Genomic DNA, 17,813 nt, shown 5'->3' with positions numbered 1-17,813 from the left:
AAATAATAATAGCAGCTCTAGTAGTGGAAAGGAGGTGAATTGGGGGGTCTTCCTTTGAAAGAAAATTACAAAGGTATCAGCAAGACCACTACAGTAGCTGAAGAGTACATAAAATTTAATGGTATATACGGCTCGATGTGTATCTCTACAAACCTCCTATACCTGTGCAAATGTGTACCCTTAAAAGCAATGACGTAAATAGGAAAGAGGAATAGTTGTAATTTGGAAACTGAAGTTAACAACCTGTTACGTATATTATACTCATAGCAGGTCATTAGCGTTAAATTCTGCAGATATTTTGTAGATGGAACTTCGTTATTTTGTAGTCTAATCTGAAGTTACCTATTGGTGTAAGTAAATCTTTATTTTTCGATATTTATGAAGTCTGCAGGCTAGAAAATTTCAGATGTCATGAAGCTGTAAATTGGTTTAGTCAGACACTAGTGACTGGTTTTAGAATAAAATTTAACAGTAAATTAGAAGTAAAATGTTTCCATATTTTTAGATATTGCATAATTCATATAAAATGTAGTATTTTCTATCGTGATTTCTCGTACTGATTGTTACGCATACTGCATTTGATTGGTTCATAATTTTGCAGCTAATAATTTATCTACTTAACCTACCTGAGCTGTAAACAATATACTCCAAGGTTTCATTAAAAGAAAACGCATGAAAAGGTCTTTCCTAGTCTAACTCAAAAACAATTTTGACCCCCTACCCTTACCGAATTATCGTATCATACATGTTCAAAATTGAATATTTTTTAATTTTGGTGAGGGTGGTCGAAAAATTTTGAAAGTTTCACATTGCAGATACTGTCTAGATGTAAATGTACATTTTTTTTTCAAAACCATCGACGCGTATTTTCTTTACTTTTTTGCGTGTTGAAATTTCAAAAAATAGAAAAATTGGGGGGGGGGGGAACACGTCGCTGATTTTTGGGTTAAAAAAGTTGTTATACTCGTAGGTACAATATATATATATATATATATATATATATATATATATATATATATATTTTCGGGGCCTGAAAGTGATGGCAACATTGTCAAAAAGAAATAAAACTGAAAACAAATGTGTTTTTCGCACAGTTTTCTCACCATTTTAGGGCTCTCAAAGTGAAGGCCCCTTCAAACAATCCTTTGCCAGAGTTCACAACTTTCTTTTCCCTTGCGCCCCTTCCGATTCTGTCGTTATTCTGCTTCTTCGATTGTGTCCATTTCGGAATAAAAACACCAAATATATCTCCGTAACAGTGCTTCCACTGTAACCGACTCTTGCACAACGAAGTTACACACACTTCGCACCGGCTCCTCGTATCTATCAGTGCTTGCTTCACTGGCAACACACAGTAGCGCTCTGTCGGTAGCGCGCTCTACCGCGAGCTGTGTAACTTTGTTATGCAAGAGTCGATTGAAGTGGAAGCACACTTACGGAGATATATTTAGTGTTTCTATTCCGAAATGGACACAATCGAAGCAGCCGAAGAACGACAGAAAAAGAAGGGACCCAAGAGAAAGGAAAATTGTGAACTCTGGCAAAGGATTGTTTGAAGCTGCTTTTACCTTAAGAGTCCTAAAATGGTGGGAAAACTGTGCGAAAAATACGTTTGTTTTCAGTTTCATTTCTTTTTGACAATGTTGTCATCACTTTCAAGCCCCGAAAAAAATATATGTTGTACCTAAGGGTATAACAATTTTTTTAACCAAAAAATCAGCGACGTGTCCCCCCAAAAAAAATTTTCTTCATTTTTTTGAAATTTTCAACACGCGAAAAAAAAATACGCATCGATGGTCTTGAAAAATATTGCACATTTACATCTAGATAGTATCTACAATCTGTGAAACTTTCAAAATTTTTCGACCACCCCCATCAAAATTTAAAAAATATTCAATTTTGAGCATGTATGATACGATAATTCGGTAAGGGGAGGGGGTAGGGGGTCAAAATTGTTTTTGAGGTATTTTTAGGTCAAAGGTAACCTTTTGGGTCAATAGCAACCCAATTTGGATCAAGGGCCGATTTCACTATCTTACTAGGAAAGACCCTTTTTCAGTCTCGTATATTTGGAAGGAAGAAAATGTCACAAATTGGAAGCGACATTACTGAAATTTGAGTCTGTTCGCTTGTGAAAGTAATACCGTTACATGCATATACGTATATTGTACACATAATATACATAAAGGAATACTCAGGAGATAATTTCTTGAGCTCCCTTGTGGCTGCCGGATACCCGATTCGGATCCCACATTAAAGCTGTAAGTCCATGGCTCGTATGGCCTTGGTGCTGAAAAGGGACGTTGAACTCCAAACCACTTAAGGAGACAATTTTATGATCCCAGTCAAATCTCTCATCATTTGCAGAAACATATCATAGTATCTGGGTTACTTATTCTGATGGGTATTTTAGAAAGTTAATCATCATATAGTTAAAATCTATCTTCAATTCGTTTCTGAACTTAAGGGAGTTTCATTCAAGTAAAGCGTAAGATAATTACATATCTTCTCTGTGTAGCTTAACATTCGGGTGAGCAAAAAAAAAATAAAGGGCACAACACAGTTTGAGTAAAGGATAAGTTTTGTTCATTGATAGCTGAATCTGTTTTCCAGGAGCTACTTTTTATTATTAATAATAATTATTTGATTAAATGATGCTATACTTGACATAAAAACTTGTATTTCCGTTAGGACAAGTCTTAACGAAAATTCGAGAATAAGTTTAAGTTTTCATGTTGAATGTACGATTATTTAGGTACGGAGAAAAGCCTTTATATCTGTTGGATTTTGATTCTAGGCCTTTGTGCACACTGGATATTGTATCTCATACTATGACGATTTTATTCAAGTTCACCTAGGCACATTTCTCGATGAAAATTCTTGTATTCAAGATAATTCGAGCACTCGAATCATAAGCGAATTATTTTACAGAATTTTCATGATTTTTATCAAGCTTCTAGTGTTACTATTATAAATAGATACTAACTTCGTTAAAAGGTAAATATCTAAATAATACTAATATGTGTTTCTTCCTACCATATCTAATTATACTTTTATTCACTTGGACAGATGTGACAGTTTTGTGAAATAAGATAATGAAGTTAGTAGCAGTTGTACGTAATTCAAAACAACCCGTTCTTTGACTCGATATGACATATTCATTTGGGTGTCTATGCCACTACTTAGAAGGTGGAACTTAGGGCATTCTTCGAAGCGAGCTCGTGGGTACCGGCATGTTTGTCTCCCAAGTTCTTTTGCGTGTGGAATAAAGGTTCTTGTAAGATCAATCTCACTACCAAATTTTAACTGTCAGTAATATGAAGCGGCATAATTGTGTACAATCACTGACTAAAAGTTAAGCACTTGGAAGAATGGAAGAAGTAGCTCATGTTAAAAGATTTTTGTGACTATATTCCAGTGATAAGGTGAACACCAGTATAGGGAGTGCGTGCGTATTGGTGGTCTCATGTCTGTGAGTATACATGAACCGAGTACCTTAACGTGATACAAGCAGTACATATGCACACAAACCATGTGTGAACGAGGCAGTCCTGTTGAATTCAGAGGGTGCTATCTCTAAAAGAAATAACAGCGGAAACATGTGTGTGACGTACCATAATACCAGAAGTAGTCTGTCTCCCTTACATTTGCAGGGTTTGTACTCCCTTCTGCGCAGCCACACTCACACACTATAATAATCAGTGGTAATATAGAACCGATATTCGTCGGTGAATATCAAGCGACACCATTCATCATCAATCCATATAGCATAGACTGTCGTTGCTTTAGTAGTAACGGAAGGTTACGCATATAACGGTGAAGCCCTGGAATGACCGACGCCACTCTTCGACCTACGGCGGCGCGTGATGACACTAGTTCTGTACCTGTGTTCGGATGACAGGCGTAAATGTCGGATTGCGTAATACTTGGCACACAGTACGGTGATTCTTCCTTGGTGTGGTTTGTCTTGATAGACCGGAACCTTCACTTGTGTGAGTGTTCTCATATACCCATTAGTTCCGTGTCGGGTCACTGTAACATATGTATGCCCTACATAACGATTGTAAGTATGCCTCATGCAAACTCACAATCGCTTCTAGTCATACTACTAGGTGTTTGGTAACTTTTTCTTTTTCAGTGTTAACTGATGTCAGCGCTCCGCAGCTACGTACTTACTGTTATTGTACTTGTGGTAACACCACTATTGCATTGTAGGTTCCAGACGTTCAAACTTAGAACATTTACATATTTATCACTAGTATGCACGAGTACCAAATTACGTTCAAATTGGGTAATTCCGTCTTTATTTTCAGTGAAGGTAGATCTATTTTGGTAAAGTAGAACGGAGATTTTGATTTTTAAAATTTGTCTATAAATAAGTTAATGTGGTCGTTTTCGATTGGTAATACTTTAACTTGTGTTTACGTGATTAAACTCTAAAAGATAACAGTGTAGCTTACAATATGTCGTGTTTGAAGTTTGCCGCAGCAGTTGTCATTTTGGTTTATGTAAGAAAGGACACAGCGGCACACTTTAATCTGACTTTTATATGGAAGAAGTTTGTGTTATGTTGTACGTAGAATGCATTTGTTTCAAGAAAGAAACTACTTTTTCGTACTTAGGTAGTTGAGTACGAAATCGAAACAAACTATGGATCCCACATATTTGTAATATTTGGCACACAATAGGGTACTCAACAAACCTGCGGTCGTGGCTATTTCGGAAGGGATGCTATGCCAATGGTATAGAGGGAGCCATTTAATCACGTTATAGATTGCTCTTTGTGCATGACATCCTATTTTTAAAATATTACTAAGAAGAAGACGACCTAATTTAAATTTCCTAATGTGCCTTATGTACTGCAGTTCATACTTCATTGCGAGAAACTACTTAGAAAGGACACAGTTTCTGCCAAGATTAATATCAGTGTATTTAGCATTAAATGAAATATGTATTAATGAATATTATAAATTCTGAAGATTTATATGTTTTGCTTCCAGATTTTCTCTGGAGAACATTTTGAAGAAATCTCTCGCTTCGCTAGAAAACTAATAGAGTTAGATACCTTGAAAAGAAAACTTCCTGAGGACACACTAAAAACCTATGATGAATATGTGTAAGTACTACTGCTTTAGGTTAAATTGAATGAAGGTAGAGCGCAACACAAATTCGTGATATGAACTTCGGTTACGTTATGTGTAAGTTTTGCGTTGAACTAGTACTTTATGCATGATATTCATTCGGTTTTTCATTTTTTCGTTCTTATCAATCCAGCAAATGCTTTGTCATAATTAATTTGCTTATTGATATATGAACGTAAATTTGTGTAATAGTAATCTTAAATTGAAAGGGCTGTTAACGGTGCGTTAACATTCAATTTCTTTAGTTGTGTGCATGTCAAATTTTCCTTCGAAGTTGGACTGAAATTTTAAATAACAGCATTGTTCTACAAATTTTATGTAGCGGAGATATGAATATCTATTTAAAATATTTGAGAGTACTGAGTGCGAAAATGCAATGAAAATGCGGGATTGGGTTTTTGTTTAGAAGTTCCTGAAAATTGGAAATTAAGATATTTATAAGATTTAAATTATTACAGATGCGTATATTACGTCCCTTGTACTAATTTTTCGTACAAAATTTATGCTACTTTGTTTGAAAACCATAAGAAAAATTGCGAAAAAGGGGATTTTTTAAAGGAGAACCCGTGGAAAAGTTTCTGTGCACTCAAAACTGTTATTAACTCCGATGATGGTCAAATATATATATATATATATATATATATATATTTGGTCTAGGAATTAATTCGTGCGGGTGGACAAGAGATGGCGCAACGAACGGAGCGTCCCACAGTTCCGTGTATCCACACATGTGTTGCAAACCCCTGTCATCGCGTATCGTTCGTAGTATAGGGCAGTGGATTAAAGCGTCAACAACACCAGTTTGTAGTTAAGTGAACATGGCGCAATTTGTGCCTGATAAAGTGTTTTTGCGGGGTGTCCTGCTGCATTACTTTAACATGCAGAAAAGTGCGACTGAAAGTCATCGTATTTTGGTGGAAGTGTATGGTGACCATGCTCTAGCTGAGCGAACGTGTCAGAAGTGGTTTGCACGGTTTAGAAGTGGTGATTTCGGCTTGGCAGACCAAGAGCGAGCTGGACAGCCAAAAAAAATTTCAAAACGAAGAATTGACAGCATTGCTCGAGCAGGATTCGTGTCAAACGCAGGAACAACTTGCAGCAGCATTAGGCGTTGATCAAACAACAGTCTCCAAACGCTTGAAAGCCATGGGAATGATTCAAAAGATGTCACATTGGGTTCCACATGAATTGAAAGACAGAGACGTTGAAAGACGAAAAACCATTTGCGAATTGCTGCTTCAACGACAGAGCAGAAAGGGATTTCTGCATCGAATTATTACGGGTGATGAGAAGTGGATCCATTACGAGAACCCTAAACGAAAAAAGGCCTGGGTGAAACCAGGTGAACCAGGTCCATCACAACCAAAACGAGATATTCACTGTGCAAAGGTTATGCTGTGCATATGGTGGGATATGAAAGGTGTGGTGTACTATGAGCTGCTGCAACCGGGTGAAACTATGAATGGAGAACGTTATCGACGACAATTAATGCGTTTGAAGCAAGCTCTGGCCAGAACACGACCAGAATGGGAGAACAGACATGATAAACTTATTGTTCAACATGATAACGCTCGCCCACATGTCGCAAAACCGGTCAAAACCTATTTAGAAAATGTCGGATGGGAAGTTTTACCCCACCCGCCGTATTCACCAGACGTTGCTCCTTCGGACTACTACTTGTTCGATTGCATGAACAACGATTTGATTGGACAGCGGTTTACTTCTTCAGAAGATATCGAAACATGGGTCTCTGACTGGATCGCTTCCAAGGATGAGGACTTCTTTCGCCACGGAATCCGTACATTGCCTGACAGATGGGCGAAAGTGGTGGCTAGCGAAGGACAATATTTTTCTTAAGGTATTTATGTATTTTGTGTTTGTACTACAGCTTCAATGTGTGCGTACCAACCGCACGAATTAATTTCTAGACCAAATATATATATATATATATATATATATATATATATATATATATATATATATATATATATATATATATAATGTATTGTGAGAATCATTGAATTACAGTCCAGGAAAATAATTTATTAATGGCAGCTTGGAAAAGTACATAAAGTGGAACAAGTGGTCCCACATGAATTGGCTAACACTCAGAGAGAAAAGAAGAGCAGATATTTTTTTGCCACGTCAGGGGAGGAATCCTTGTTTAGACGGTGTTGATGTAGGACAAGAGATTGATTCTGTTTAATACTGCACTGCGTCATCATCGTTGGTTTTCATCTTATGAAAACACTCAAAACCGTCAGTGCATCAACCAAAGGTTATGCTTTCGGTTTAGCGTACTGCTCGGGGTATCGTATAACTGCTGCCACCTGGTCAGACGGTCAATGGGACTCACAGTAATTAGAATGTATCCATGAAGAATGTAAAACCGCGTAGTCTGTGCTGGTGAGTCGCAGAGGAGGTTTTCTGATTCAGAACAGCACGAAGACACAAGTTTGCTAGGGCCATTCTTCACACCATTAGTACATCTCCCATATTCCTCGGTCATTGCACTAACAGATTATAGTTTTTCCACTCGTTGGATAATTATCTGCGGGGTCGAAATCCCGAATACTCGATGAGTTAATCTATCCGCAGGATGACTTCTTTGTTCAAATTCCACTGAGTTCATTTTGGAATCCATAGCCTGTCCGAGAGTTGGAGATAAATTATTTCTGCTGATAGCCCTCCCCCTTTAGTATAGTGGCTAGCACGATATCCGAGGTTCCATTCCCGGTGGAGAGCCTTGAACTTTGAACGCATCAAGTGGTTCGGATCCTTGAACTATATATTCACGTCTTTTATAGCTTTGATCCCAAAAGGGACACTGAACTCTAATCCAATCAACCAACCAATTTCTTTTGCTGGAAATAGTTATTACGTTCCAGGTTGTATTTCATGTTATCAGCTTGCTCGTAGTGGGGTCAAAATCCAATAGAACATTTTGAAAGTTTTGCTTTTGTCTAGTAGCAATGCCGTCTATTTCGATTGTATATGTAGCGGGGTATGGTGGCTCAGTAGTAGAGCTCTTACCTCTTGTGCGAGGGGTCTCTGGTTCTATCCCCGGCCAAGTAAGTGTGTGGTGGACATCATGCCTGTGGCTTTTTTTCGGGGTACTCCCGTTCCTCTCATTTTCTCATTCCACTAATTCTTCCGTCATTCACTTGCTTTAATCATCGTCTCCCTTAGCCTAACGGGCATATACGTGGGACGTTAATCTGAAAGATTTCATGTAATTTCAACGGCATATATAACCAAAACAGGATTGAAATGTTTATTGTGATTTTAAAGTATGAGCTATCTTAGTAGAACAACAATAGGCCTACATAGAATTGTTTTAGCTGAAATGTAACAACCGTAGTAAAGTAAATCATTACAAGACAAGGGTTTGGTCTTGTTGATCATTATGCATACCTGGCAAAAAGAGCATAATATGCCCTCTGCGAATCTAGACTGTTATCCTTTATTTATCAAATGGGGTTTCATGGAACACTTTCTTAAGACTTGAGAAGAATGACCGTGCGTTCACATATTTGTATCAGCTTTTTCCAAGAATCAAGGAGGGAATATTTATTAATCCTCAGATCAAACAGCGTTTTTAAACGGATTGAAAACTTCGAAGCTGGATTAAAAGACAATGGAAGAGCTTTCAAAAGCATATCAACTGGTTCGTTAGGAAATGTCAGAGCTAAAAATTTCCAGTCCACAAACTTGACGTCGTACGAGAAAGTAGACTGCAGGATGACATCTAAACTAATATCCTCCATTCTTACCTAATTTTTTTTTCTAAATGCGGTGCTTTATAATGAAAAGCACGACAGGCTTTTTCACCAGTCATTGCGAAATATTAGGAAACAAATCTTGTTTTGCAGTGTGGACAGATCACGGTTGGATGGTCCGAAGAGACACTTCTTAGTAAAAATGAAGAATAAGAAAAAGAAAAAAAACGCAGATTTTCTCTCTTAGAAACTATAGAACTAAGATATTTGTGCATCCCTTAAATGCATAAAACTGTTAAATGATGTATTCAGTATTACCTGTTTTCAAATTTGTTTTGGTTTTGCCTTTATAGAGCGGCGGATTAGTGAGGGACAGGAAATACTTTTACAATGTTTGTTAAAAAAAAAAAAAAAAAAAGAGTTGTAAAAAGGTTCATAAAGTAGGTCCGTAACTTCTTACGAAAAATTGCAAGTGTACAATATTTGAAATCTCCAAATACCTTAATTTCTGAATTTTCGTAATTGCTCCCGTTTTCTCTATAACACTTCAAACAAAAATCACTCCCACATTTTCGTTTTCATTTTCGTGTTGAACACCCTAAAAGTACTCAAATTAACTACTTGTATTTCCGTTGCGAAGCTTCTGTTGAACGGTGTAATTAGTTAGTCAAGTCGAATTAATGACAAAATTATAAGCTGAGATTATAAAAAATGGCAAAGAAGTGAAGTGACGTAGATTTACTCAGAAAGTAAGTTTTGTACTTAGATGATACAGTGAGAATTAAAGTCTGCTAAATTTATTATCTCTACTAAGTGTCAATTCACAATGGAGCACGAAAAGGATAATAGCTTGGATTTTCTTGAAAGAAAAAAGTGAAATGAAATCTTTAAGTTTTACGTTTCACGATTATGCCGGCTAGGCTAAAGGAGACGATGAAGGTGAGAAAATGAAAAATGATGGAATGAACAAAGTGGGAGAAAACAGTAGAACCCCGAGAAAACCCACGCACACGGTGTTTGTCCACCTCAATGCTCACTTGACGTGAGCTGCAATCGAACCAAGGACCCCATGCACCAGAGGTGAACGCTTCACCACTGAGCCACCGCGGCCCCCTTGGATTTTCATGACTTGATGTTCACGTTGTAAATTGACGCTCAGTAGACGACAGATTTATTGCTAAAGCAATAGGAAATTAAATACCTCTGATTTTAACTGTACACAGTAAATCAGCTCATTATACAAGGGTAAGTCATCAGTCTTGAAATATTTCCTCCAAAAACCCAAACAGCAGGCACATATATACGCCATGATCAACAGTAAGTACAAGGTCAAAATGGCCCTAGAGGTAGTGTAGCAAGCAGGTACCCACTCTTGTCAGTTTTTAGTAGCAGTTACTATGAGTGCCCAACGAAATCTGATAAGTGAACTGTTACTGTATGAGTTCGAAGTTGGGCATAACACTGCAGCAGCAATCCAAAACATTTGTCATGCGAAAGGGGAAGGAGTAGTTAACAATAACACAGCAACACCAGAAATTTCATGTAGGTTGAAAAAAATCTCGAAAATCAGTCAAGGTCCGGCCGTCCCAAGGTAACAGATTAAGAGGTCATCGACACGCGATTGAGGAAAATTACTCAACAGCACGCGACAACTATCAAAGCAACTCGCAATGTCCCAGTCTAGTGTATTGCGTCACCTTCATGAACTTGGGAAAACTTACCAAAAGCTGCCGGATTGTACCACATGAGTTGACCTCAGCTCAGGCCCAGAGGAGAGAGGATGTGTGCCGACAACTGCAGATTTGCGTATCTTAAAATGGATTATCACTTACGATGAGAAATGGGCGCTTTTCCGAAATTTGAATGTGCGAAAACAGTGGTTGAGCAAGGGCCAACTTCTGGAACTGGTCGTTAAACAGGTATGCTTGTCATCGTCGCATTTGCGATTGAACAAATGTGAGGATGCATTTTATATAGATTGCACAGATGGAGCGTGGAGTGATAAAATGGTTTCGATTATTTTTGGAAATGATAATCAAAATTTGTTTAAATGTTTCATATATTTTGCAAAAATTATATGCAGATGACAGATTCAGACTATACAGGTAAAAAAAGGAAACTTGGAAACTTAGCGAAAGGTCCATCCACCGGTCGCACTTCACACATATAGCTCTCATCAAACACTGAATAAAATATTCTTGAAGCACTCGTTGTTTGCACTCTCTTCCATGCGGTGCTTCTGCTTCTACTAGCCTGGCCTCCGGTGCGGGTTGTGCCTCTGCTGCAGTTGCCGCTGTTGCTGCTTTCCTCCTGATGTCAACGTGAAGAAGGCCCTCCCCTTGTCTTGAAAGTATATAGCCCCTCGGCCGGTCTGCGCTACCACCTGCCGGGAAAGCTGAGGAAGTATCCAAAGATGTTGCAGAAAGGACGAGGGGATATGGTGGCGCTGCCTACCTCATGTTTCGAGTATGTCATGATACATGCTGCACTACACGAAAAATATCCTACATTGGTGAACCGAAAGCGCACCCTTCTGCAGCAGGGTACCGTAAAACCACATTCGGCTCGAAAAATTCAGGTCGGTGGCATCGAACTGAGGCCACACCCGACATATAGTCCAAATCTTGCCCCGTATGTCTACTACCTGTTTCAGTCCGTTGCGCACTTCCTGAAACCATGATGCTTAACCAGCAGGTGGAAATAGTGACTGACTGCTGTGCCTCTAAGGACAAGACGTGGAATCGAGGAAGTGGCTGGAAGATGACTGAAGACAGTCCAACAGAAGGGATCTACGTGGAATGTTAACCAGCTTTCATTGTATTCCTATTGTGTACCATAATATTTCAAGACTTCGGACTGTCTCATATAGATTAGGATCAACGGAATTTTAGTGAGCCAATGTAACAAACGAAGCAGGAGTATATGATTTATACGTTCATATACAGTATATATAGTAGACACACGACTATTCGGCCTAATGTGGCGGAACTTCAGGGCGGTTAACAAAATAGATTGCTAGACCGAAATTCTATAATTATTACTTCATGTCAATCCCAAAAACACTATCCCATAACGCGCACTTATTCATATTTTGTGAGCTCTTAGGCCAGTGCTTCATAACTGTTTATGTACTTATACTGTACGTTTATAAAAGTTTATTACAGATAAAGGAAGTCCAAGAATATATTGTACACATTTTAAGATAAATTTATGTTAAACTCAATTGCAGGAAACAAAATTATATATACTGAATATACACACTATTTTAAAATAAAGAGAACATTAACGTAAAACCTCGTAGACCTAATGATTTAAGCCTGTTGCTAATTACACAAATGCAAAAAGATAGACCTAAACAAATAAATAAAATAAGAAATGAAAACTTACAGTTTGTAGTGTGTCAAATAAGTCCTTGGTAGATAACTGCTTCTCCATGGAAAAAGTCGTGTTTTTATGAGTCGAGTAGATTGTTCAGTTTTTTTTTTATGAAGGAGATTTTTTAACTTGGCCAGATAGTCGAGAGTCTACTGTTCATATACATATAATATATGTTGGGTGTTCTAAAAATGGCGCCCACGAACTACAAAGCACTATTCTACAAGTCAATATATATATATTTGTATACCTCTCCGGTTCTCTTCTGGAGACGAGAATTGCACCATGTGACAATGTCGCAGATAAAGAGCCATAGATCAGATCTACCAATCCATCAAATAATTACATAGATCCTTGCCAGATGACAGTTAAAGTGAATAGACCTTGACCTGGCACCACTTATTACCTTAACAATCGATATAATTGTTTGATGGATTTGTAGATCAATGCTAATGGCTCCAAGTTAATATGCAATGTTGCCACATAGTGAAATTTTGATTCCCCATAGCGGCTAAAGGAGGCCGCGGAGGGCATTACATCGTATAACATTTTCACTTTATTTTGACCTGTAGAATATCTGTGGTCCGTGTGCGACATTTTTAGAACACCCGATATATATATATATATATATATATATAAAGTGATTCCTGACACCAAGATAAGATAAAAAGTATAGACCTACCTGGGTGCACAAATGCTTCCTTTCGGAGTTACAGGCTGCCGAAAACATGAAAAAATGAACTTAGGTTCATAGCTCCAAAACTGTTCATTTTTTTCATATTTTCGGCAACTTATAACTCCGAAAGAAAGCATTTGTGCACACAGGTTGGTCTGTACTTTTTGACTTATCTTGGTCAGCACCTAAACGTTGTCGGTGTTGCCTATCCCCTTCCTTGATATATATATATATATATATATATATATATATTGTAAGTAAATAAAAGGATTAGGAGTTTTTAATGAGGTTGAAAAAGTAATTAACTTTGGATGGTGTTACATCTTTATTTTTCTTGTTGTTCGTCCTTCATTTGAGCTTTCCCTAAAAAGGTAATCACAAGAATACAAATTATATTCCTACGAGTTCAACCGAACTCATCCAATCTGGATGAAACTTTGTAGGCTGATAGATATTGACTTGCTACACAAATGTAATGGTCTGTGAAATGTAATGGTGTGTAGACCTTTGGCTCCTGAGTTATACGTAAAATAAAACCCAAATGAAGGACGATTTCTTACGACTGTGCATAAGTTTCAATAGTTTATTTTCTTTTTTTGTAGGTCCAAAGAGAGAAAGAAGGTGAAATATTTGTAAAAAGTTTCCTTTAGTTTGAAATCCATTCAGAATGCAGAGGCGAGATACAGTCTCTCTAAACGAATATTATGAGTTACTTATTACTGTAACAAAGGATACTTGAGGTACAAGTGCCTCCTGCGTTGATTTTTAAAATTCATATTACTTTTTAACTTCATCGTCATTCACCAATAGTTAATGTAAATTGAAGAGAATTCTCTCGAGCATCGATTTTCATATCTCAAATTCAATAAAAGTAATTGAGATATAAAGATGTAAAAGACTGAAGACTTAAGTGTAAAAGACTGAAGGAAATAGTAGTTCTTATTGTCTGAAAGACCCACTACAGCCCACTTTAGCAAGAATCAAAATACCGAATCCAAGTTGCATTTGAAATGCTTTTATTGATCTGTTGAAAAATACTGTTGGGCAAACAAGTTCAAGTGATCTGTTGAAATATTCAGTTAAGTAGCAGTGATGATAAAAACTGTAGACATGATCAAGATCATTACAGGATCAATCGGTCATAATAAATAAACTAGAGAAGTGAAAATCGAACAGTCACTAATTTAGCTTGTGAATGGTAAATTGGTAAATTTAAGAGCCAAACTTATTCTTTTTCAATGGAGATCTGGGCAGCAGCATCACTCTTTGTTGCAAGACAGCAGTAGTTTGTTTTGCCCCTTGAAAGAAGTTTGTAATGTCAGTCCGGCAGCTATACAATTGCTGTCAGCAAAAGGAGCGCAAAACCAAAATGTACCAGCACGGAATATCACGAGATTGTATTAAAGCTTACTTGAATCGTTCATGTAGAATGCCATGTTATGTTTCTAATTTTGCGAAAGAAGAAAACTCTTTACTTGCTAAGAGATGCTGTAGAATACATAATAAATATAGATCTGACAAAGATATCAGCACACATCGAAACTGCATGGTAGAGTGTTAATTCACCGGATATAAGATAATTAAAATTGTTTACTCTTGATTTTTACTCAAATGCTAATGCTGAAAGAGTTATATATCTCAGATATATTTGTATCGTGTGTTATTGTGGAAATAAATTTAGGTACTAATTGTATGTTACATGTATGTATTGGAGACTGTGCTTAGTTATATTTTGTTACCCTAATAGTGTCAATATTTTTTTTAAGTTTGAATGCGAGAGGAAAATATTATTCGTCAGCTGAATATGAGATCTGTTCTTTTTGATTGTTTTACATTTACTGGTAGAGTTCTTAGAGTAATAGCTTTTTACTTATGTATTTTCAGTTTTTCGTACTACTTGTTTCCTTGTTCTGTTTTAAGAACAAATAAGATGTTCCGGGTAGTAAGGCTAATCTCACGTGGAAATCAGAAAATGACACACAACATCGTAAGACAAGACCTCGTTGGGTGTGAATTAGAGCAAAAGACTGTTCCTGTTAAAGTTTGCTCTGGTGAACTTCCGACATGGTATTGTTTCACTGTACACACAACTATTTGCCATGAAATTGCACTGAGATTTCCTGTCCCGTGTTAGATATAGAAAAGCTCTTATCCTTATGCAGGAAGTTTTTTTTTTTTTAATTTTTTTATTTAATTAATCTACGTATTTTTCGTAATACTATTTTAGAAGAAATCTAGATAAATATTTTGCTCAACCGTCTCAGGAATTCACTGAGTTAGTACTGATATGTCTAATGCCATTATTACTTAGTTCGTTTACCAGGTCATCGTGGTCACAGTACTATATGCATGAACGCATGAATGCATGAATACATTATCCACATAACTTTTCATGGAATTCTTTTGTTGAATGTTTTGTTTGCTGACTACAAGCAGCCTATTCTATACAGATTATATGATCAGCCTGCCCTTTACAGACCCACCATATTTTGTGGTGCGAATTTCATTCAAATTGGTCGACGTATATAAGGTGTCCTTCAGTGAGTTTCACACAATGCTCTAGGTCAGTGTTTTTCAAACTATGGTCCTCGAGGTCTTCCCTTGTATTCCTCTCAAATTGAACAGAATTTCAAACAAGGCAGGAAAAATAAAATTCAAGTGAATGCGTGTCTCACACGATAGTTGAGAATCTGTCATATATCGGGTGTTCTAGAAATGGCGCCCACGGACCACAGAGCACTATTCTACAAGTCAAAATAAAGAAGAAAATATGCATATGTGTATACCTTCCAAGTCCTCGTCTAGAGACACAAGTTGCACTATGTGGCAGCGTCGCAAATAAAGAACCATAGATTAGATCTACCAATCTATCAAATAGTTATATCGATTCTTTCCAGATTGCAGCTAAAGTCGATATTGATTGACACTCACATCACTTATTAGTGTAGCAATCGATTCAACTGCTTGTTGTATTCGTAGAGTAATGCTAATGGCTCCAAGTTAATCTGCGACGTTGCCACGTTGTGATATTTTGATTCCCCATAGCGGCCGAAGGAGGCCCCGGAGGGCATACCATCATATAACATTTTCGCTTTATGATCCGTAGGCGCCATATTTAGAACACCTGATATATATATATATATATATATATATATATATAAAAATTTTAATAGCTATATTATAAAATATTCGATAGCCTTCAGTTAGAGAAAACTTACGTATTTCCCTTATTACAATCAATATAAAATTAATTATAGTTAATACAATGTATTTTACTGTATGTTACGTATACTTGTGTTAAACAAAAAAAAAAAAAAAACTTTCGAAGCGGACAAAACTAAGGTGGTCCGTAGTCATATTCTGACTAATAAAAGTTGTCACCACAAGTGTGTTAACTCTTAGACAATGAGTAGATAATGAAGTAAACTAAGTTAGAAAAGGTGCTTGATTGTTGCAATTCGGTAATGAATCCACTATCTTCTGCATCACAGCCCCTTGTTTGAGTCGTCATGGTAGAGCGCCAGGTGACGTCGTACCCGCGATTCTTTCAACAGATGCTTTGAGAAAGTAACTAAGAAATTTTACGATTAAGGCAAGCAGGATAGTTCATCATTTTATTGTACTCACCCAAAGCATAACTAAAATGTTCTTCCTGGCATTCTTAAATCAAAAACTTTTACCCATAATTCACACAAAATATTTTGGTGATGCAAAAGGTAGTGATTTGAGTAATGTGCCTTATTTCATTCCATCTCAGGAATGTGATATATTTCAAGAACTTGTTAAATATATAAATCAGAAGTGTGTAGTGTGTAAAAAAAAAATATCACACTCACCTTCATGTTCTCTAAAATCAGACAAGGCCACGGTGGCTCAGTGGTATAGCGTCCACCTCTGATGTGTGGGAGTTCCTGGTTCGAAGGTAGCAACCTTCACTGTCGGAGGAAGAGAAATCGATTTTATTTTTCGAAATGTCACTGACGTCTATACACACAGTCTGACTTCAGAGAACATAAAGGTGAATGATAAATAAGAATAAGCATTCCTTAGGTTACTAGTGTGTAATTTGAGAGCAAAAAATGATGCTATAGTTCATGGAAAGTTACTCCATCAGCTTACATGTACGTATGTTAGGTATTCTGTCAACATTTATTCTAGATCTACTTCCTCGTCAGAGTAACTGAGTTCATACATTAACTCCGAGTTATTATTCCATATATAGTGATAGAATGCAAATATTTAATGAGAATAATGAGTAATAGATGAATGCATTGTATTATTGAGTTTGATGTTCTTTCGATTGTAAAAATATAGCTATTGATGTTCCTTTTTCATGCTCATAATTATATTCAGTATTAGTCATTGAATATTATTATTATTATTTTATAATTAATTACGTTTATTTTAATATCAAAATAATTTTTATGTGATAAAATATAAGCCAAGCCAGTGTTATATTTTGTACTGGTTATGAATTTGTAATTATTTACGTTTATTTGAATGTGAAAATAACTTTGTGATAAAGCCAAGCCAGTGTTATATTTTGTACTGGTTGTTACGAATAAAATTTTGTTTTTTGTACTCGGTAAATATTTTTCTGAAATATCCCTGAAATGTATTTTCAGTTTTACAGTAGTATTTGTTATTTGCTCTTCTGGCAATATAAAAAAAGGTTATATTAGTTCTTACTTGTATCATATTACCTATACAACTCTATTGTGTTGCAGTTTGACACTTTCATTAATAATACCTAATAAATTATAGATATAACTACCACCTTAAAGACCATAAGGTATAACACATACATAAAAGGTCTGAAATCGAATGCTAGAAACACACACAAAGTTTACTGTTCTGTGAAAGGTTTCTTTGCTACACATGACTCATTGTTAATGGGCAAAG

At 36.6% G+C, this 17,813-nt stretch overlaps 1 protein-coding gene across 2 annotated transcripts in view; it reads left to right on the top strand.

Annotated features, from left to right (window-relative positions):
* The window catches only part of LOC145673165 (cellular tumor antigen p53-like), a 78,559-nt gene extending 61,067 nt beyond the window's left edge, over positions 1–17,492 (top strand). For both annotated transcript variants that reach the window (XM_081742601.1, XM_081742602.1), the window contains exons 8-9: positions 5,001–5,116; positions 13,514–17,492. In XM_081742601.1, coding sequence (XP_081598727.1) covers positions 5,001–5,116; positions 13,514–13,547 — 150 coding nt within the window. In that variant the 3' untranslated portion in view covers positions 13,548–17,492. The remainder of the gene's footprint in view (positions 1–5,000; positions 5,117–13,513) is intronic.
* Positions 17,493–17,813: the final 321 nt, after the last annotated feature.

Source organism: Thermobia domestica, chromosome 16, assembly GCF_964235325.1.
Source record: "Thermobia domestica chromosome 16, izTheDome1.hap1.1, whole genome shotgun sequence".
Lineage (NCBI taxonomy): Eukaryota > Metazoa > Arthropoda > Insecta > Zygentoma > Lepismatidae > Thermobia > Thermobia domestica.
The sequence above is the reverse complement of the archived record's forward strand: the minus strand, read 5'-3'. Positions and strand labels throughout refer to the sequence as shown.